Source organism: Sceloporus undulatus, chromosome 6, assembly GCF_019175285.1.
Source record: "Sceloporus undulatus isolate JIND9_A2432 ecotype Alabama chromosome 6, SceUnd_v1.1, whole genome shotgun sequence".
Taxonomy (NCBI): Eukaryota; Metazoa; Chordata; class Lepidosauria; order Squamata; family Phrynosomatidae; genus Sceloporus; species Sceloporus undulatus.
Window position 1 is genome coordinate 94,818,088 of NC_056527.1, and position 23,607 is coordinate 94,841,694.

General features: G+C 42.8%; 1 protein-coding gene across 1 annotated transcript in view; it reads left to right on the forward strand.

The window, feature by feature from the left end:
* Nucleotides 1-10,452: 10,452 nt before the first annotated feature.
* The window catches only part of NGFR (nerve growth factor receptor), a 53,657-nt gene continuing 40,502 nt past the window's right edge, over nt 10,453-23,607 (forward strand). Inside the window, exon 1 of the mRNA XM_042470960.1 lies at nt 10,453-10,627. Within this exon, the coding sequence (XP_042326894.1) occupies nt 10,553-10,627 (75 nt within the window). The 5' untranslated portion in view covers nt 10,453-10,552. The remainder of the gene's footprint in view (nt 10,628-23,607) is intronic.

Genomic DNA, 23,607 nt, shown 5'->3' on the forward strand with positions numbered 1-23,607 from the left:
TTTTGTCCTACATTTTCCCCGGTTTCGAGGTCCGGCACTATGGCAACCCTGGTTTAAAGACAAGGAACTGTAGAAAGAAGAGATGATAGATTCTTTCAACAGTGAGTACCTGGACAGCAAACCTACCAGGCTCACTGTAGGGAGATGTGTATGGTATTTTATCCCCCCCCCCCCCTAAATTTGCATCAGTACATATAAGGTAACCTAAATACTCTAAAGGCATCAGATCCCATCTGATCTTGGAAGCTATGCCAGGTCAGCCCTGGTTAGAACTTGGATGGGAGACCATCAATAAATACCCAGTGCTATAGGCTATATTTCAGAGGAAAGAACTGGCAAAACCACCTCTGAGTAACTCCTTGCCTAAGAAAAATCTATGATGTTCATGGAGTCACCCTAAATTGACAGGTGACTTGAAGGCACACACAAATGTTGTGCAAATCACTGTCCCTTAGTGTGTGTGAGAGAGAGGGAGGGAGAGGCTCCAGAAAGTAATTGTACTAGGAACCACTTGCAGAGAATAGAACTGTGTTTTGTGTGATTAGTGGTTAGAATGTCTAAATTTATGAAGAATTTTGGGGGGAAATGTCCAATAAATCACTTTCACTTTACTTTGGCCCTCCCTACTTTGTCTTTGGCTGTACCCTCTGTGCTCAATAACCACACCCTCTTCTGAAATGTGCCCCCCATACCCTTCCCAGATTTGAATCCATTCTTAGACCAGAATGACTTCTCACCACAGTCTAAGATCCTGATCCTTGCTCCCCCATTCTCAGAAGAGAGATGAGTTGGCACAAGGGACAGGTCATTTTCAGAGCATGAATACATATAGTCAGTCTTCCGTATCCACAGATTCTGCATTCACAGATACAACTATCCATGGCTTGGAAATAGTCACACTCAGACACGCACATGCAAAATCCCAAAAGCAAAGCTTGATTTTGCCATTTGTCATAAGGCACACCATTTTTATATGCCATTGTATATAATGGGACTTGAGCATCCATGGATTTTGGTATCCACAGGAGGTCCTGGAACCACTCCCCAGTAGATACCCAGTTACAAATTTAATTGTAAAACAACTTTCTAAGTGAGATCTTCAGTAAAATCCTATTATTTTGGAAAACTGAGGAGATTATTAGAATTAGACTGCTGTTGCATATGTGTAATATTGGTATCTTTGGTGCAGTACTCTTTAATCTCATTATTTATGTTTCTGGATTGTAGAGCTTTCATGGTTATATATATATATATATATATATATATATATATATATATAGTTAGTGTTAGTTAGTTATTCTTTCTCTTAAAACATTATTGTTTTTGTTTAAAATTCCTTGAGCTCTTTGAGGGGTCCCCTTGAGAATGAAATGTAGCAATTGGAAAAAAGATTTAAAATAAAAATTCTGAGGTAGAAATGAAATGAACTCCGTATTGATCGAAACGTGTCATTTTTGTGACATCTCCCAGGTTCAAAATCTGAATCAGGACAATGAGGAATGGCTGGCCGGGAGGCTCATTCATTAATCTCTGGCCTAGTTTGAACCCTTAAAATAATTGACCTTAAACAAAGTATCTGCAGCCTGAATAAACTGGGAGGTCTTTTTACTCAGTCAAAATGTACTTCATTAACCTATTTGGTTAATTTACTAAATGTTGTATCACTAGCTGGAAGCAGCCCTAATATTATGAGGAGTAAATTATGAAATAACACGAGTACACAGTGGCCAGAGGGGAGATGCCCCTTATCTCCATCAACATTACATTCCTTTTGTAGTTGCTAATCAGAGCAGATGAAGATCTATCAGAAATATAATAAAGGCAGCGAAGCAACAGCCGATCCCAACAGCTGACCCCACAAACCTCAATGGGTCAATCATTCTTGTTTTCGAGAGAAAACCCAGTCTGAAGGAATCAATACAACAATGTCTTTATTGCAGAGAAAACTGTTAACTCTGGCAAGATGGGCACCCAATGCCGCCCGAGGCAATGTCCCATCACTTCATAACTGAATCCACAAGGAAGAGAAGAGTTGCATGACCCACAGAAGGTCAGCTTATATCTTTACTGTCCCAGAGGTTTTCCTTTTTCTTCTTTTTCCTCCCTCTTTATTGGGACATAAAGATTGACAGACTATATACTGCCTCGTGAGCAGCAAGGCCCGGGTAGTAATGAGGGTTATAAAAAAGTGGTTTTTTATGATCGGCATCTGAAAAAACACACCCGCCCCTTCATGCTACTGCAGTGGGGGTTTAGGGCCACCTCATTACTGGAAAGATATTGGCTAGCTGGAGAGAGTTGAGAGGAAAGATAATCAAAGAAAGGTTGAGGAGGGCAGTGGGAGGAGGGATGGATTTTGTGAGCAAGGGGAATAAAAAGGACAAAGAACAGAGATGCTGGGAAAGGGAAGAACAGCCCAACGACATCTTGTGAAATACTCAAACTGGGACTGGGGAGTGATTCGTTTACCTCATTGTCTGGTTTTTGAGCCAGCCCTCTGCCCTTCTGCTGCCACCTGGCTCTTCAGTTTACCAATCCCCAGCTTTAAATTCAAATACTTTTTTTCATATCAGCCTTCCCAAGACCAGGAATCCACCATATTTCACGCAACCAGTGAGTCACTTCTCAAGGTGTAACAAAAAAAATCTCCATTTGCTCCAGAGTATTGGGGGAAAACAATTTACTCAGTTCTTCACCTCCTGAACTTAAACATGGAGATAGATACAATTTGGAGTAAAAAAATCCAGACTTATGATTAACTGCATAAAATTAAAATATGTGTTGTAAAATGTGCCCCCCACCAACACCATTGCATATACTCCTAAAATGTGCACAAACACATTTTATCTAATAAAGCATGCATCCCTTATATGATTGCTCCCCCCACCCAGTTAAAACAATTTGTACAGAATTCATACAGAGCAGACTCAAAGGGTGAGCAAAGGAGGAAGTTCAAGGAAACTTGAACTGGTCCCTTCATTGATCTGTTAACTTCCGAGGACAGTTTCTGAACTAAAGACAAGCTGTGAAGCAGCAGAAGTAAGAAGCTCTGGCTATCTGGTTCACCTTGGCCAAATGCCACACTTAATGGAGGCCTAAACAAACAGAATGACAGACAGGCTCACTGTGTCCACTCTTCTGAGGTCCAGCTCCACTTGCTGTCAGAATGCATTGTGGCCTCTGGAACTCTGTCACACCCATTTACCCACCCAAATGATGTGCCAGATGCAGCACCCCATTTCTCATGACACCTGCAACAATCTCCACCCTCCATGATGTCTACTGTTGACATTTGATGAACATTATACAGCTTGGGTTTAAGCTGTCTGAAGGACTGTATACCCTTTATAAGAACCTGCCCAGGCTCTAAGATCATTGGGAGAGCCCTTCTCTCAAACCCACCGCCTTCCCACACATAGCAGGTGAGAGCAAGGGACAGGGCTTTCCTGATGGGTGTTTCTAGACTTTGGACATCTCTCCCTTGGGAGGCTACTCCTACCTTGCTGTTCTACTGCCAGCAAGTGAAAGCTTTTCTGTTCCAACAGGCTTTGGAGAAGTGACTGCTTGTATGCTATCTTGTTGATTTTTATCTTCTGTTAATAGATCTGTAAACATTTATAATTCTATAGATTGTCTAATTGCCTTCAAAAGTAATTTGTATATATTTTAACCAATAATTTTGTATGCATTTTAATCTGTACTGGTTTTATTATTTTGCAAGCCGCCTTGAATCTCAGTATGGGGGTGGAAAGCAAGATATAAATCATCATCATCACCACCACCACCATCATCACCATCATCTACAGCTGCTACTACTGCTTACAACTACTACAACAACAGAGAATTTGGGTTAAATATTTGAATTCTGTCACTTCCAAATCTGGGATCTAAAAATAATGTCAGTCAGTTCAAAATCCACTGTACATCATACTTTGTACACCATGTTCACTGTTCACTTGTAATATAGGCTTAGGGTTCTTCCAGACAAAAGACTTACTAATCAAAAAGTGCTGTTTCATCTCTTCTTCTTTAAAAGATAAAAAAATTGGGAGGGCTACAAATGGAAGAATGCACAGTCTTGCCTTTCTCTCTGGTAAAAGTATGTAAATCTGACAGTCTGATTTTATGGTTAAAAGTTTGTCTGGAATAACTCTCACAAAAACAGTCAAATAATTTTTTCACTTTTTGATAATAAATTACCTAAGATCTTGTAATATTCAATTTCATGCCAAGACATCCCAGTTCCTGTGGGCAAAATCAGACCATCTTGCCTTGTGTTCTTGGGACTAAATTATGCATGCTAAATTATGCAAGATTCTGGGCTATGGAAGTTTAAAACTATAAAATCCCTGGTGTAGACTTCACAAATGTGCTAAAGCATTTGGCTCCTTAAATGATATAAAATGTTGAACACAAGTGACACAAGTGGAAAACATCTCACCAGCCTAAATTTGAACTGACAGCCATGTTACCCAGGGAAATCTGTTGTTCAAATTGGAGAAATGGAAGTGCAAAGTAAAATTTCTTCTGTAGGTTTCAGTCATGTATACTTATCATAAGCAAAGACTCAGTGTCTGCAAACTACTGTGGAATGAATTCTGAGAAGCATGAGTTTCTTGAAATGGCCCATCAGGCCAGGCTTCATCATGACAACTCACTTTGAAACTGAGGGTATCAATCAATCTTTGTGCCAGTTTCATAAGCCAGTATAGTTATAGTGGCAGACTAACACTGTGGAAGCAAAGTTCAAATTCCTACTCAGCTAGGATGCTCATAAAATGACCCTGGGGCAATTACAGTGGCCATGTTCACATATAATGACAAGTCAGAAATCTTGGCTTAATAAAACACAATACGAATGAGCCTGTTCACACTCCCTTTTGCTCTTCCTTCATTCAAGCAGTTAATAAAACAGAGATAGCTTCATGTGAACATGTGAACAAACCAAACTCTCTAGTTGGATTATTTACCCCCATGCTGTAGTGAAGGTGCAAAATGGCTGCATGTGCAGACATGCTGCTCATTAACATTACAGTTTAATAAACTAGGATTCTTGCCTCATTGTTAGCTTGCTTTCAGCCTACTCCAAACATAGGTTACAAAAATAAAGTGAGGGAAGAGACACATTAAGATTGTTGTAAAAAGGTGAAGAATAAAGTTAACTAAATCAATCAAAATAATCAGTTTGATTTTGCAGGGAGAAGCCAGATAGTCAAAGTGAGATATAAAATAAAATGGATATAGAGGAAATTTTGAGTATGCTGAAATGTCTCTTTGGGTCCCTTCCAATCTGTGACAAGAGAGTTTAAGTGGTCATCAGATGCCCAAGTATATAGTCCCTGTAAAAGCAATGAAGTGCAGAGAGCAGAGTTTGGAAAATTTGCATTTTTGGACTTTGATGCCCAGAATCCAGTAGTCAGCATGGCCAAGAACCATGCTGGCTGGAGGACTCCCTCTATAACCAGGGGAGTTGTAGTCCATACAAGTAATTTTTCCAAGTCATAGGCCAACATATTTGACTACAGTGGGAGAGCTCCCATTTAAAATCTCAAGGAGACATAACACTGGGCAATTTTAGGCAGATCAATATTTCTCAAACGAATTTGCCTGCTGGCCCTCTGAACACAAGGCAAAGCCTCACAGATGAATGATCTCAGCCCATTACACAGCATTGGGCAAAAGGCAATGATGTACACGTGAGTTAAGCACCTGTGTGAGTTCGGCAGCAGAACAAAGAAAGCGAGGCAATCATTCTTTCCTTAACTTTCTGCTAATAAAGTACGTTAGTCTTCAGGTTAAATGAGCCAAATAATTATAATTTTTTTAAAAACAACAACAACAACAGACTTGCAGGTGGAAACAGAGCTTGGAAAAGTCATCCAAAATGTATGTTCTCTTGGAAGAAGGCTGGGGTAAAAATGTTGCAAGTAAAAGTGTGGGTCAGTCTTACAGCTACTCCTAGGATAGGTTGTAAGCCAAGAGTGTCCCTTGGAAAAGATATCCTTGTGTTCAGCTCAACATGCCAGATGTGTAGACTGTTCAACCCACTCTAGTCCCTGTTGACTGTGCAGCTCGGTAGGGGGTTGGCATATGTTGAAGCACTCCACATTTCTAAACTGGGATGTTTGGAAATTCTGAAGCAACCACATCCAGTGCCCAAATTAGAGCCATCTGAGTGTACAGTGCCTCTTCGATTCCCACTTCCCCATAGCACATCCTCAAAATCCAGGCACTGTTCAGCTGTAACACAACCTAACACTTCCACATTCTTAAGTACATCACCAATGCAAGAAACCACTTTCTATGCTTTAAAAAATTGCCTCCTTTGAACTTTGTTGTTGTTGTTATGTGCATTCAACTCAACTCTAGCTTACAGCAACTCTGTCATAAGTTTTCTTGGTAAGATTTATTCAGAGGAGGTTTGCCAATCCTCGACTGAAAGAGTGTGATTTGCCCAAGTCCACCAGGGAGTTTCCATGGCTGAACATGATTTCAGACAGTGGGCTTACAGAGTTCTAGCACTCAAACCACTGCAGCATGCTGGCTTCTGTTTGACTACAGCTCCCAAAATCTCAGGCAACATGGCCAAAACTTGGGAAAGTTAGCTTTGGGACATGACTTAGACCCACACTATCTGAAAGACTGTATCTTCTATATGAACCTGCCAGCGTTTTTAAATCCACAGGGGAGGATTTTCTTTCAGTCGTGCCACCAACACAAGCTTGTTTGGTGAGGACAAATGAGAGAGCCTTCTCAGTGGCTGCTCCCACTCTCTGAAATTCGCTTCCACAGGGAGCTAGGCTGGCTCCCTCCCCATTCTCCTCTTTTGTTAAAAGACTGCTGTTGCTATAGTTTTTTGTGGGTTTTGGGGGCTATGTGGCCGTGTTGTGGAAGAATTTATTCCTGGCGTTTCACCTGCATCTGTGGCTGGCATCTTCAGATGCCACCTTCACATTTCTCCAGTGTCTGTGGCTGGCATCTTCTTCTCTGAGGATGCCACCCATAGATGCAGGCAAAACATCAAAAGACCCACAAAAAACTATGGCTGCCGACCGTGAAAGCCTTTGACTGTTGTTGTTGATGGATTTTTTGTTCAAGTAGTCTTTTAGTGTGTAATTGCTTGCAGGGAGCTTTCTTGTGGGGCAGGTGTGTGCTTTAGATTTTTTACTTTTGTATGGATTAAAAATGATTTTATATTGCTTATAATCTATCATTTTAATGTGATTTTAATTGTGTTTAAAGTTTTATTGTTCGTTTTTACCTGACTGGTGTTTTTGTTTTGTTTTGTTTGTGAGCTGCAGCATATAAATTAAATAAATACATAAATAAAATTACTGTAACAACATAATCACAATTCTCAGATTCCCATAGACAGCCTGGGCAATGAGCATGCTGACTAGGGGAGGTTCTGGGAGCTGTAGCTTCCAAAGGCAAGTCTGAGGTACCTTACTTCATCCATTATTAAAGCCACAATTAAAGCCATCAGAAGCCTAATGAACAACCAAAAAGTCTGCTAAAGCAAAGTCATGCTCCAATGTGCTGCTGAAGTGCTAGAGCCAGGATCGCCACTTTGTCCAGAGATGCTTTGGATGAAACACAGAAGTTGTGGTGTTCTAAAATATCTTTCCTTAAACAAGTAGGCAATTTAGTCATTCAAGGCTGCAGGACTGGAACTGAGGAGGCAGTTGCTTTCATGAACGAAAGAGACAAGGCCAGGCCAGATCCAGTTAGCTCCGAGTCTGCGCATAAAAGAAGGATAATTTTGTTGAGTCAGACAATTAGATCTTTGTTTCTGTTATTATTGATCTTATGGAGGATTCAGAAAGAGTTGTCTGAGATCAGGGAAGAGAAAAAACATCTTGAAAATGCTACGAGTAAAACAAAGTGATTTAAAAATAGGGTCTGTCTTGCCATGAAGGAGCATGAAGCAATTGCTTCAGGCAACAGATTCTAGAGGAGACCCTTTTCCTGCTTTGCCTCCATCAGTGTGCATAATTTAAATTATTCAGCTCTATTTCAGAACATTTTGACTTTTTTGGGTTCAGGTGCAAAAACATTTACAACATACAGACAGGACCAGACTCTCCTGCATGTCTGTATGTCTGTGTGCAGTCATGCACCTTCAAGTCACTTGTCAATTTATGGTGATCTCATGAATTTCATAGTTTTTATTTATTTATTATTTTTACTCATCAGTAGTTTTGCCAGTTCCTTCCTCTGAAACATAGCCTTCAGCACCTGGTATTTACTGGAGGTCCCCCATCCAATTACTAACAAGGACTGACCCTGCTTAGCTTCCAAGATCAGATGGCATTTGGTGCCTTGGGGTACTTTGCCCCCCCCCCCCCTTTCTCCTTCTTGTACCATGGACATATTTTGCCTTGGATAATTTACAATACTGTTCTTAAATGTTGTGATCCAGGACAAGGAAGGTGCTGCTTGATGGTGGAACATCCAAATGGATTTTCCCCTCCTACTCTTGAACTTTCACAAATTGACATTCCAGTAATGGCTCCAGCGCATGAATAGAGAGGGCAAGTGCTATTGCTTTGAAGAGGCGCTGTATGAAGTTTATGCAGGACAACATCCTGACAAATCGTGGCCCATGGTTCAGATTTGTTTGCTTTCACCATCTGCCTTCGCGATGCCACCCATGATGCTGACTCCTGGTAGGTCTGGCTCTCTTATGACATAATTTGGGACCTAGGGCAGGGTGTAGGAACCAACAGAAGATTGCCCCTTGGTTGCTCCCTCCGTTATTGCAGCGGTCACTTTCTCTCTGGTCAATTTTACCTTCCTCCCCACCATTGTTCCCCATTTGTTCTTCCATTATTTCCTCTGGCAGAGAGGTGCCAATGAACTCTGAGGAGGGATGGGGTGATTGGTGGCATCCATGTGCAAGAATGAGTGAATCTGCTCTGGGTTTTTGTCCAGACTTCTAATGAGCTAGGCAATGGTGCCAAACTTATTCTGGGGATAGGTTTTAGCACCTAGGTTAGATCATGTAAAGTTTGGTCTAAAACCCAGAACTGATTCACAAATGCACATACACTCTAATGAGGAAGCCACCAGATGCTTCTGATGAAGAAAGATCAGGAGGGAGATGCAATCACTGTTGTTATATGCCTTCAATCTGTTCCTGACTTATGGCCATTCTAAGTTGAACCTTGGACAGCCAGCATATTGTAGTGGTTCTTGCATTGGACTATGACTTGGGAGATCAGGTTTTGATTCCCTGCTCAGCCATGGAAACCCACTGGTGACCTTGGATGACTCACACACTCTCAGCCTCAGGAAACTCTGTGGTAGGTTTGCCTTAGCGTCCCTATAACTCAGAAATGACTTGAAGGTGCACAACAGCAGGATGCTGAGAAACTGGAGCGTGTCCAAAGGAGAGCAACTAAAATGGTGAAGGGTCTGGAAGCCATGCCCTACGAGGAACGACTTAGGGAGCTGGGGATGTTTAGCCTGGAGAAGAGAAGGGTAAGAGGTGATATGATAGCCCTGTTTAAATACTTGAAGGGTTGTCATATTGAGGAGGGAGCAAGCTTGTTTTCTGCTGCTCCAGAGACTAGGACCCACAGCAATGGATGCAAGCTACAGGAAAAGAGATTCCACCTCAACATTAGGAGGAACTTCCTGACAGTAAGGGCTGTTCGACAGTAGAACAAACTCCCTCAGAGTGGAGTGGTCTTCAAACAGAGGCTGGATGGCCATCTGTCAGGGATGCTTTGGTTATGAGTTCCTGCATGGCAGAATGGGGTTGGACTGGATGGCCCTTGTGGTCTCTTCCAACTCTACGATTCTATGATTCTATGAACAGCAACAAGTTGAACCAGTTATACGGCCATCCCTCCACATTTGCAGATTTGACGTTTCCAGATGTAGTTGCGCGAGACATTTGGCCTTCTCTGTCCGAAAGAGCTCTGGTGCCACAATACAGCAGGATTCCCTAGCGCTGAGCCAGGGCAGTCTCAAACACTGGAGGGTCTCCGCAGTGTGTTTTGGACCCCTGTCTGCCTGACACCTGAAACGATGTCAGCCTCCTCAGAGGCAGTAGTGCACTTTTGCATTGGAAGTGCCTCTTAAGTGTGCCATAACCGAATGTTTCTCCAGTCCTTTCTTGTTAATAATAATAATTTTAAAAAAGAGCCCAGAGTTGCAAAGAAATGAAAGACGATCCTCATTTTCTTTTCAAACTGGCTGACAGCAGGGAGGCAGGGAGGCAGGGAGGGAGGCGCTGTCCTGGTCTTGCCTGGGTTGGAAGCCACCCATCCAGTGGGAGGAGAGCATCGATCGCTTTAATAATAATAATCAAATAAATAAATAACCACCAGAGGGGCTGAGCTTCCTATAGTTACAGAAAGCAGGTGCTGCCCGGGCTTCTTGCAGTTTCCCGACCATTGTCGGCAGCAGCAGCGGCGGCTCTTGGGCTTCTTTCTCCATCTCCTGCCCAAAGCTCCCAAAACGGAGCAAGAACCGGGGGAGGTTTGTAGGAGATCCCCGGCCTCAGCCTTTCTCCTTCGCCTTTGCCTCCTTCGGAAGGACGGTCATGGAGGAGGACAAGAAGGAGGAGAAGGAGAAGAGGAGAGTGGCGCTTTTCCTGGGCATTTTGCTGCTTTCTGGGGTGAGCGATTCTTCCGTTCAGGGAAACGAAAGCCAGGCTGATGGTGGGGGGCTTTGAGAGGGATCCCCTTTTTCTTTGTATCCCCTTGAGGTCTGGGGCTGAGGAGGGAGATGGTTCTTAAGGGAAACACTTTTGGTGATTGCCTTCCTTTCCGACTAAGGCTGCATCCACACTGGAGAGATAACCCAGTTTGGTACCGCTTTAACTCTCTTTTCTGGCTCAAGGCTATGGAATTCTGGGAGTTGGAGTTTGTTGTGGGGCCCAGTTAAAGCGGTGCCAAACCGGGTTATTTCCTCAGTGTGGATGCAGCCTTACTTCAACCCTAGTCTGAGGTTTTCTTGGCAAGTTTCTTCAGAGGAGGTTTTGCCCCGGCCGTCCTCTGAGGCTGAGAGAGTGTGACTTGACCATGCGGGGTTTGCTAAATAAAGCCCAGCCGGGATTCCAACCCCGGTCTCTCAGTTTAACACTCAAACCATTACTCTGGTCCATGAGGAGAAGAAGCCAGGAAAGGGAGGCTTGATAGAGAGCCCCCTTTTCGGTGTCTCCTTGGGGTCTGGAGTGAAGGGAGGGAGAGAGTTCTTGAGGGAGAATAATAATCCCATTCCTTGGTGTTGCTTCTTGGGGTGTTGTTGGTTGTGTGTCTTCAAGTCCTTTCCGATTTAGGAAGACTTAAGTCGGCTTATTTTTTGGGGAGGGGGGGCTTTATAAAGACTCCCTTTTTCTTGTCCCTTAAAGAGAGGGCAGAAATAGGGCTGTGGGGTGAGGAGGGAGAGAGAGCTCCTGAGGGGAAAACAACCCCATTTCTGGTCCTTGCTTGTTGGGAGTGGGGCACTGAAGTCGTTTCCGACTAAGCAAGACCCTAAGGCGATTCTCATGGGGGTTTCTTGGCAAGTTTCTTCAGAAGAGGGTTTGCCACGGCCATCCTCTGAGGCTGAGAGAGTGTGACTTGCCTGAGCTCAAGTCGGGATTCGAAACCTAGTCCAGCACAGAGCCATATAGTCCAACACTCAAAGCCCACGAGGGGAAGAAGAAGAAGCCACGAAAGTCCCCTTTCCGTGTCCCTTTGAGGAAAAGACAGAAAAATAGGGGTCGGGAGTGAGGAGAGGGAGAGTACTAACTACCCCTTGAGGGGGGAAATAACCCCATTTCTGGCTGTTGCGTGGCGGGGAATTTAAACATTATTGCCCTGAGGGAGACAAGTGGGTTTTGGATTCGGCCATGGAAACCCACTGGGTGACCTTGGGCGAGTCACACTCTCTCAGCCTCAGGGGAAGGCAGTGGCAACCCCCCCCCCCCCCGAACAAATCTGGCCACAAACCCCCATATGTTAGCCTTAGGATCGCCATAAATCAGAAAGGACTTGAAGGCACACAGCAACCCAACAGGAGCCCGTTGTCTCTTCTTTTTCTTCTCTGGGGTGTCAGGAACGGGAGGAAAGGGCGGCGGTTCTCCTTGGGATGATGCTTCGCAATTGGGGTGTAGGTTCGAGTTCGGGGTGCAATTGGCGGGAAGGATAGAAGTCAAGAAGGAGAACTTGGGCAGTGTGTGTGTAGCAGGAGGACCCGGCGTCCTCTTTTCCCAGGACATGTCCTCCATTTCAGCCTTCTATCCAGCTTTTTGTCCATTGGAGAACAGTTGCCCATAGAGAATCATTGGGGAATATTTGGCCATAAGGAATCATTGGGGGAATATTTGGCCATAGGGAATCATTGGGAAATACTTGCCCATAGGGAACTATAGGGGAATATTTGGCTATAGGGGAATATTTGGCCATAGAGAATCATTGGGGAATACTTGCCCATAGTATTCCTGGATTGTGATTGTATTTTAATTATTGTATTTTACGGTACTGCATTTTATGATTGTATTTATGGTTTTATCAGGTTGTAAACCCGCCTCGATCCGAAGGGAGAGGCGGGGCAATATAAATAAAACTATTATTATTATTATTATTATTATTATTGGGAATCATAGGGGAATATTTGGCCATAGGGAATCATTGGGGAACACTTGCCCATAAGGAATTATAGAGGAATATTTGGCCATAGGGGATCATTGGGGAACACTTGCCCATAGAGAATCATTACAGATTACTTGCCCATAGAGAATCATTGAGGAACACTTGCCCATAGGAAATCATTGAGGAATACTTGTTCATAGGGAATCATTGGGGAATACATGTCCATAGAAAATCATTGAGGATTACTTGCTCATAGAGAATCATTGGGGAATCCTTGCTAATAGGGAATCATTGGGGAACACTTGCCCATGGAGAATCTTTGGGGAATGCTCAAACAGTTGCCCAAAGAGAATCTATTTGTATAACTTATTTCTGAATAGATGTGTGTAGGATTAGTGTATAGTATCTGAAAAGGCTCACATGTGTTCAGCAAGCATTGGGACCTGCACACTAGGTGCTGGGCAGGAGATCCAAGAAGCTATTATGGGAAAGGGTCTTTGATGCTCACTTCTGTTGTTTATCATAAATGTCTGATACATGTGGACAGGTTTATAGAGTTGGTGTGATAAAGAAGAACCATTTTTGTTCTAATTATAAGGTGCCAGCTTTATCACTGTTTTCATTGCCACTGAGAGTTAACCTACACTGTAGAAATAATGCAGTTTGACATCACTTTAAGTGCTGTAGCTGCATCCTATGGAATCCTGGGATTTGTAGTTTTACAAGTTTTACTTTAGCCTTCTCTGCCAAAGAGTGCGGGTGCATCACAAAATGATAAATCCCAGGATTCTGCAGAATAGAGCCATGGTGATTAAAGTGGTGTCAAAGTGCGTTATTTCCACAGTGTAGATACATCCTGTAGCAGAACTGTTGTGGGAATGACAGAAAGAATAGAATGGGTATCTAGAGAGAGGAAATGCAAAGATATTCAGTATCTAAACTGCAAGTAAAGACCAAATTCCCACCCACACCAAGTTGGTATCAGTGGTGTTTTAACTTCACAATAACCTTGCAAAGGAGGTTAGGTTGAGAAACTGCACACAGCAACATCCACTGTTAAAAAGTATGCCAACTGCAGGGTGAGGAGCATTTTATATTGAGACCACAGTTCTTGGAAGAGAATTGCCCTTGTTGTTTTTCTGATCAAAATCCTCCTCTAATGCTTTTGCCTCATATAGGGAAAAACTTGTCTGTGATGCCTGCATGTTTCATTCTGCAGGGCAAATAGTGGCTGAGATGGGTTGATTTTTAACCAGAAGAACAGTAGTTTAGAGAAAGCAACCATCACTATCATCCTCTGCTAAGGACCCAATGCCAGCACCCTGCTTCATGCCTCAGGGCTGCTATAATCACTTTTAAAAAACTTTCACAGATCACAGTCATAGATCTCTTGATCTCTTGTCAGTAAAATCTCCCCAAGTCCAAAACAAATACATCTTTTTTTAAAAAAAAGACCTCACATTTTTTGAGCTTTAAAATGGTCATGTCTGCTACAAGCAATATCTAGACTGAATAGTCCCAGAATTCAGCCACCTGCTGTCACAAACAGAGAGCTGGCTTGAAAGGCGAGAGGAAACATTACAGCAGGGGTGGGATTAAGAGTAAAAAAACTAAACTGGAGGAGATCTGAGATGAGTAAGCAAGCAGAGGTGGAGAAGCTAGCTTATTTACTAGTTTATTTCCTAGCTACAGATACATATACCCTGTCTTTGCTTGGAGGAGTTCAAGAGGTTCTCCCCCTCCCATACAACAGTCCTGTAAAGTAGATGAGAAACAATGAATAGTCAAGGTCACCCAATGGATTTAGATGGCTCAATGGGTACTAGATTTTCCAAGTCCCCGTCCAACAGTAACCATTCTAGCACACCAGTTGGATTGAGTTAAGGTGATCAATTTGCAAGACAGGCTAAAACTGGGGACCTTCGATCTGTGTCCATAACTCTAGCAGGAGATGGGCATCTGCCTATGATTAGAGGCTGCCTTTTCTTTGTTCCTATCACCTTCCTTTTTTTCTGGATAGTTAACAGATGAAAAATTAATGTCTATAGTTAAGGCTTTGCTCAAATTAACTCTGTTGGAAGGAAAGGAAACAGCTGAGGGCTGTAGCAGTAAGCCGTGGACAATTTAAGGATTGTCAACATGGATTATAGAGATGATAGGCATTTGGGTCTGAATAGCTGAATAGAAGAAGTAAATTATAGGATTTGACTATGAGATCTGGCACTGCAGCAGGTGTTTTGGAGGGATATCATAGTTCCACACCATGCATCCCTCTTAATGCTGTACCAGGAGCTCAAATTACATTTTTGGATTACATCTCCCAGCATCCCCCAATCAAGATGGCCACTGAGTAGAGGATTCTGGGAGTTGTAGCCTCAAGAACATTGCTGTAATAACTGAGGGATTCTGAGGACTGTAATCCAAAAAGTAATGTTTCCAAGTTGTGATTCCATTCTGGTATCCATTTTCAAGGAGAGCTCTGAGATAAATGGGGGGGGGGGGGAATGAGCTGAGAGTATCCATGAGCATGTGAAAAAATGTCATTTACCTCTTAATCACAAGCAAGCCACATCAGGAACTGGAGGAAGAGTGTCTAATGAATATAATTTTACTTTGTTTAAAATAGACCTTTAAAACCTGTACCTTTGAGTGTGCACAGCATCTTACAGTCAGCTGCATAAAGTCTACAATGTAATAATTGACTGGTCTGGGGCAGAGTAGCAGGACTGGAGCTGGATAAGGCAAGAGCAGCAAGAAATGAGTAAAAGGAAATGGCTTAGACTTTTTAGATGTGCCACTGAATTCCCATATATTGATGAGGAGAGTTATGCAAAGTCTTTATGAAGGCATGGGAGGGGGAAGTTTTGCTGTCTGAGTAAGACTTTGAAGCAGACATCCAGAGCCCCACTCAGCATAATGAGCAGGATGGCCCCCAAACGCAACAGGGCCGTCTTTCTACATGTTACAGTAAGTGTAGTAATATATATTACCCTTTCACAAAGAGAGTGGTTGCATGAAGACCATTAAGCCTGAAGACTAAAATCACTTAACTGCACGAGCGAAGAGAAGATGATATGTAGTTTTTTCTGGAAAGGCATCCCTAGTACGAAAGGCAGAGGCGGGCGTGGTTTCCCAGTGTTGTTAAACCCTGCTATCATGTGTGTTTTTTATTATCATTATCTTTTTAACTGCATTAAACATTGTCTGCATCTTCTCTGCCTGTCTCCCCAGGCAGTCTCGGGCTACAGACAGCTGAGAATAATCCATTCCTTCCTATGCTGGGTCTAAAAGCTAAAGGTACCATCCTTACCATCATAATTCAATGTAGGGAAGGAAAAGGAGGATCTTCCTAAAAGGGATCCAGTGAAATATCTGATCCTGCAGGCCTGGCTCTGCTATGAGACAAAATGGGACAAGCACTTCAGACAGCAAATGTTGGGAGTGGGCAAAGTGTTGGAAAACAAAGAGTATACATTGAACACTTTGGTGGATGTAGTTAAGGACAGTCTTCTATTGCCATTGTTGAACTAAGATTCCAATTACCAGTCCTGTCAGCTTTTGGTCTTTCACTTCAGGCAGCAAAACATCTTTAGATATCTCTTAAGTCTCTTGAACTCTGTCCCTTTGCAAGTACAGCTCCCAGAATTTCCCAGCCAGTATGATTGGGGGATTACAGGTCAGCGAAAGCGGGTGTTTATATATATTTTTAAAATCAGACAACTTTCCCAGGCTCTTCTTGCAAGAAAGTAGAACTAAGATCATAAACAGAAAATGATACAAAACGCAAAAAGAAATATTCCAGGACTTAAAATATCTTCCATCATCAAGAATACAGATAAATATATACAATTAAAATGTTCCACAACATGTTCATTCCCAATCTGGCACACACACAGAGAGAAAGAAAAAATAGAGAAAGTCTAACGTGCATAATTTCCAGAAAACACCCTCATGCCAGAGGGGCCTTGGGATAATAGACTCTGCAAAAAGAAGCATGGAGCAGAAATGAGAGCGTGTCTGTTAGTGGGCTGTCAGTCTTTCAAAGCTATGCAGAAGCTTTTGATCTACACAGGTTGCGTCTTCAGCATTCTGCTGTTCCAGGAGCAGAAGATGACAAAGAGAAGAAGTGGTGTGTTTATGAATCTGACTGAGGCTAAGCAGGAGCCACCAATGAAAAGAAAAAAGGATGAGAAACTGCACTCCAATGGCACTTTCTTTTTGTCATTAATTGTCAAATTGACTTCAGTTATCATGATCCTATGAGTAGATGGCCTCCAGGTCCTCCTTTTATCAACAGCCCTACTCAGGTCTTGCAAGCCCAGGGCCATGGCTTGTTTGTTTGAGTCTATCCATCTGTACTAACGGCACCCCCACATACTAATTTGGAGGTGGGAGAAGGTCCTAGATATAATCCCTGGGATTTCTTCTTAAAAGAATTGTTGTTGTACCTTCAAGTCATTCCTGACTTGTGGCAACCCTAAGGCAAACCTATCACAGAGTTTTCTTAGCAAGTTTCTTCAGAGGATGGTTGCCACTGCCATTCTCTGAGGCAGAGAGAGTGTGATTTGCCCAAGGTCTGTGAGTAGAGATTTGAACCCTGGCATCCAAAGTCACAGTCTAATGCTCATATCACTACACCACACTGTCTGTCATTTAAAAGAATTAGGTAGTAGATATTGGGAAAGGCCTCTGCCTCAAATCAGCTGGGATAGACTGCGGTGGAAAACTTTGGATGTCAGCTCCCACAGTCTCTAACCATTGGTCATGCTGGTCAAGAATTCTTGGAGTTGCTGTCCAAAGCAACTGGAGGCCTGAAGGTTTCCCACCCTTGGAGCAGAAGACAATATTCGATTAGGTGGAGAAATATTCTGACTTGGCACAAGGCAGCATCCTCTTTTGCCAGCTGTTTCCAGGCTGTGGTTCTCTTTGCACTGCTTGCCAAGTTAATGGTGGGACAGGATTGGGAATTGCACTTTATCTCAAACCATCCCTAGGTTCACAGTGCCCTGTGGACCAGACATGAAAGAACATTTCAAGCCGGAGCTCAGAAGAGAGGATGGGAGAAAATAAAAAGAATAAGGGTACTATTCTTTGTGCTAATATAGCTCAATCTACCGTTGATGATACAATATCCCATCCCTGTGTTGTGTTGTGTTGGGGGTGGGGGTGGGGACTGCAGTGCCAAAGAACATATGTTATTATTTCACAAGGAGATTATTTATTTGCAGTGTTGCTGTAGTGTAGTGTGTGTGTGTTTACCAACACTGATATGTGTCTTAGCCTTGGAAACACATTAGGTCAGCTAGTTAATTTTAGGCCTTGAACTTAATGGATTTACAAGGGCCCCCATTAGATGGCCATGTGCATTACTTCAGTTATAAAGCCCATAACTACAACTTGCTGTTTGATGCATTACAATTGCTTCTACAGCCCTGACTGGCTAGAGCAAAAACAAAATAAAACTTTGCCAAGCCTCATAAAAGCAAAAAAGAGAAGCAGGGGGAAAAACTACAGTACTCTGGAGCAGACTTCTAAAGTTAGTGCCGTTCAAATATTTTGGACTGCAATTCCCACAATCCCTAGCCAAGCAGCTAAATACATAAGAAAGCTCACAGCCTAGGACAGCTTGCTTTAGAAACAAGCTTTATTGTGTAGAAAACACAATAATGTGAGCATCTATAACCCCAGTCTACAAAATATTGTTTAAAGATAAGATACAAGAAACCAAGCTATAGCCAGTGACACTAGTGGACCATGGCATACCCCCATTGGTCCAGAAATATTACCAATGGGAAATATTATCGATGGGAATAGGCATGATTAGAAACGAACGAGTTCATGCCATACAATATTTTGGAGGGGGGCATAAAAGCATAAAGAGAGCCCTGCTAGATTAGATCAAAGGTACACATAGTCCAGCATTCTGTTCCCACAGCTTCAACAACAACCTGGAATACATCCTCCATGGGGCCTGGATAAATGGAAGTAACAGCTGGGAGTATCCATGTCAGTGGAATGATGAATCCATTCTGCTGTCCAAAGTGCTGAATCTGTTTTAGAGATGGGATTCAATATCCTAGATTGCTTCTTTGGACTAAAACCCAGAACAGAACCACTGCCCTACTGAGATGGAAACCCCCAGCTGTCACCAAATCCAACAGCATCACTCTGATGTATGTTAATGTTAGTGGCATGTGCATGCAAAAATATAACTAATATGTGTCCTTTTATAGAAGGCAGAAGGGGCTATTTCCCCCCCACCATGGTCCATCACCAGAAGCTGTCATGACCTGAGATGGGCTTCTTCTTCTTCTTCCCACTGAGAAGAGAAGGGAAGGCAGAGGCAATTCAGACCATAAAGACAGGGCCACTCTGGGTTCCTGGAGGAAGGAAAAGGAGGATACTCTTCATCAATGAGCGTACCCTCATTTTTCCCTCCCACTGTGCCAGATGCTACTTCATGGTGTGAAACACTTCCTCTCCCTATTGGTAAGTAGTGTCAGCCACCATCCAGTGCTGGATCACTGTGAGGTGGGGAGAGGAAAGACATGGAACTCCATGAGCATAGTTATGCTCCACTGTAGGAACTCAGTCTGACTTTCTTGCTCTCTTCTCTAGCAACTGGTGTACAAGGAACAGTGCAGTAGCTATGATATTTGGAGGCTCTAGAGGTTGTAGTCCAAAAAAATTTCAGACTCTGAAGACAGCACCCATTTGTGGTTGTTGTGTGCCTTCATTTCCAACTTATGGTGGCTCTAAGAGAAACCTATTTCAGGGGCTTTTGGGCAAAATTTGTTCAGAGGGGGTTGCCTTTACTTTCCTCTGAGGCAGAGAGAGTGTGACTTGCCCAAGGTCACCCAGTGGGTTTCCATGGCTGTCAGGGATACAAACCTTGGTCTCAAGATCCATAGTCCAACACTCAAACCACTGCGGCATGCTGGCTCTCATGCCTATTTGCATTTGCTTATTTATTTGTAGAGATGGACAATTTTGTTATATAATTATTGTTATATAAATAGAAATAAAGTACATTTCACCATATTGCTTCAGCCTATTGTCCAGGGGCTAGTTGTTGTTGAGCAAAATTAAGGTTCCTGCTATCTTTATGGTTCTTCCAACTGGATTTGGATTTGACAGTCTTCCAAATAGAGGTCATCTTCAGACAGATGACTCTCCTCTGATGTCCCTTCAAAGAGAGGACTTTTCTCTGTAGAGGAGGATACATGGCGATCCTGCTCTCCTAGATGTAGACCAAGACAATCACCTGGTGAGTTACATCGTTGAATAAGGATGAGCTTGGTTCTTGCCCCAGTCAAATCCAGTGACTGCTGATGGCTTTCATGTCAGTAAAGGAGTGAATTGACTCCAGGTTTTTGTTTAAACATCAAAGAAGCTATCTGAGGTGGGATATGTTTCAGCTCCTTTAAAGTTCAGGCTGAAGTCCACAGTTGATGAACTGCCCCACTTACATGGAAGCCACAGCCCTAGCCAGCATAGCTAGCAGTAAGGAATGATACTGATTTACCATGTAACTCTAAATACTTCATATCTCATATGATTTTGGAACCTAAGCAGGGTCAGAACTGGTTAATAGGTGGACAGGAGATCACCAGGGATTTCCTGGTTGGCAAGGAAATAATTCTGCCTAAAACCCCGGATATGCCATTGAACTGGACCAGTGTAAGGGAGCATCTTGGCTTCCTTGGGGAATTACAGTCCAAAAGCATCTGGAGGGCCACAAATTGCCCACTTCTGCTCTAATCACTGTACTGAATTTTCTTTGATAGAACAGCTGAGACCAAGTCTGTCCTTCGTATGTCATTTTCCCCAACTTCTCCAATTGCTGCACTGCACAATACAGTAACAGCCCTTGTTAGATGATACAGGGTTTCCTCCATCTCCTGATAGAAACTGCTCCTAGCAACGTCCTGACACCTGAGATTAATTTAAAGCTAATTGATTATTGCAGCTAGAACTGTCAAAGACAACATCTTACTTACTCCAAAGGGTGAACACAAAAGGTGCTGGATGTATAATTTACAGGGCTTGTGGTACAATGGAGACCAAACTATGGCCTGTTACAGACAGCCAAAATAAAGCGGCTTCGAGTCACAGTGGAGGTATGGTGTTTCAATGATGCATGCGTCCTAAGAGTCCAGAAGTTGCACCAAAGCCACACTCCAGCCCTAAGGACTGGAGCATGACTTTGGTGTGGCTTCTGGACTCTTAGGACGTATGCATCATTGAAACACCATACCTCCACTGTGACTCGAAGCAGCTTTATTTTGGCTGTCTGTAACAGGCCTATATTAGCAGGATGAGAACCAATCACAGGCAACTGGAATTCAGAAGCAGACCTCATTAGCTGAAGTGCTAAGCACCACAGAGTTATAACTTAAAACCTCTTCCAGGGTGGGTGAGGACAAAATTGCCACGGGAGAACACAGTTGGAGAAAATGACCAGGACTCATATCCTATTCCTGAGAAATCCAATCGAATCCACGAATGTATTTCAACTTGGCAGGCTCCCCTTCCAACTGTTCTTGTGAATTCTTGCTGTTCAAGTAGAACGACCCTAAGGTCAGAAATAGTACATACAGAGGGGGAAGGTAGTTTATGAACACATCCTTTCCTGCATTTAAAGGTCTTGACAGGGGTGGGAAATCACAGTGGGTTGTCATCTCAAATAGCAGTTCAACACACATTGCTGGCTAAAGGAAATGGAAGGGATGGATCCATCTGTGTTAGTAACAAGTTTGTGAACCCCCTGCCCTTGATAGAAAGAGGATAAAATTGAAAACTCCCCATTCTCAGATGAACCAAAATAACAGCTTTTATTACTAGCCATGGTTCATAGGGTCTGCCATGCAACGTGTTTTACAATCTTTGTTGGCTCTCAGCACAACCCAGTGTTTCAGGCCCTTGTGTATACCCATTTTACAGGTGGGAGAACTAGAAATGAGAGATGGTGGTTCTTCCAGACCAGAACTTACATTTTTGGAGTGCACCCTCCAGAATTTAAGAGCCAGCATGGCTGTTACTGATGCCGGCTGGTAAGTTCTCGGAGTTGCAAAAAGTTACTGCTCTAAGCTCTTGAGTTTGTTTAGGGGCTTGCAATGAAGCAAAGGCAGATATAGGACTTAATTTCTATATTGTTGCAGATCAATAGAAAAAGAGGAAGAGGAGACTATATTGTGGTGATGTTTATTCCAAATTAGTTGACCGTCAAGATGGCATCTGTGACTTGTACACAGGCAACTTTGTAGGGCTTGACTCCATGGTGACTCACTCTCTCAGAAGCATCGCCCATATGAAGGTTGACACATTTATTTATTTATTGCACTTATTTATGTGCTGATTTACACAAATGCCACTTCTGCATAATGAGCACAGCTTGTCTGTAAGACTGCCAGCAGCTCAGCTTGGTCCCATCAGCAAATATGAACCAGCTAAAGCTGATCCTAACATCTGACAAAGTTGAGTACTGCCTCAGGCATTAGATGCCTGCTGGAAACAGTGGAAGTCCACCCACCAATTCTGCCTACATTTTCTCCACCTTTCCCTATGCTGTTGTGGTGGGGATGCCATGATCTGTTCTGCACTCCCAAGCACAGCTTCCCTAAAATAGCCACGAGGAGACACTATTTCTTCTTTACTGCAATCCATGCCTAAATTATTTTGTGACCTATGTCATTGTTGTCATCAAGTGCTTGGAGATTGGGGAAGATGGTATGTTCCAATGACCAGAAGATTGCCAGTCCAGTCCCAAACAAAATTTGTAAAAGTTATGTCTGTGAACAGATCCTAGAATCTTCCAACCAGATATCCATTCCTGGGATGAGTGGAGTATGTTCTCTGGTCACTGTATTTCAAATTGCAGCCTGATCTAGAAATCAGGAGGCCTTGGTTTCCTCCACTGTCTAGCACAGGGTGGATTTCATCCCTGCATTCCATCTCAGTTTTACCTCTCCAACTGCAATCCCCTTCCTGTGTAGGAAACAGAAGTAACAATACTAGCCTACCTTACAGGGTTGTTGCAGTTAGCAATAGCATTTACATTTTTATAGTGCTTAATAGTGAACTCAGCACTCTGTAAGTGGTTTATAATCTGTAAGCCAATTGCTCCCAACAAGCTGGGTACTCATTTTACTGACCTATGAAAGAATGGAAGGCTGAGTCAACCTTGGAGCCCAGGGATTGAACTCATAACATTGTGGCTGGAGTGTCAGTATTTGACTACTGCCTCACCAGGGCTCCTTGTAGTAGTATTGATGTATTATATAAGATAGTGCATACCAAGGGCTTTTAACACTCCGGAGTTCATATAAATGAGTTACATGTATTCTTTTGCGCTATACAACTCCAGTTGAGATCTGTATGTATGCATTCACTTTGGCTTTAAAGACCAATAAAGCATTTCCTAATTTACAATTCTCTTTTTAAAATTTCATTTTGTTATATTTTATTCCCATTATCTTTAAAGCTGTGCGTTTCCCCTTTTCTCCTGGAATTGCCATTCTAGGTATATTCTTGTGTCTCTGTTTGTGTCTTGTTTTCATATAGAGGAGGTTGGTTTGGGTATGCTGGCTAGGGACTATGATTCTGGATTTGAATTCAGGCTCAGCCATAGATGCTCACTGAGTGACATCGGGCAAGTTGTACTCTCTCAGCATCAGAGGAAGGCAAAGATAAATCCCATTTTAATAATTCTTGCCACAAAACAAAACAAAACAAAACAAAACAAAACAACAACCCTTGTGATAAGTTCGCCTTAGGGTCACCATAAATCAGAAATGACTTGAAGGCACATAACAACAACAAATTAACCAAAATCTGCTTCCTTGCAACATCCTCTTTTTAAATCTAGTTCTTCCATCAACTCCAGAATTGGGAATCACATAGGCTCCAGATACCTTCTTTATCCAAATCTTAAAAAAGGAGGGAGAACTGAACCATTAGATGTCCATGATTCTTCTCTAAAACAAAGTGTCCCCTCTGATCATCTGATCCACTGCTTCCA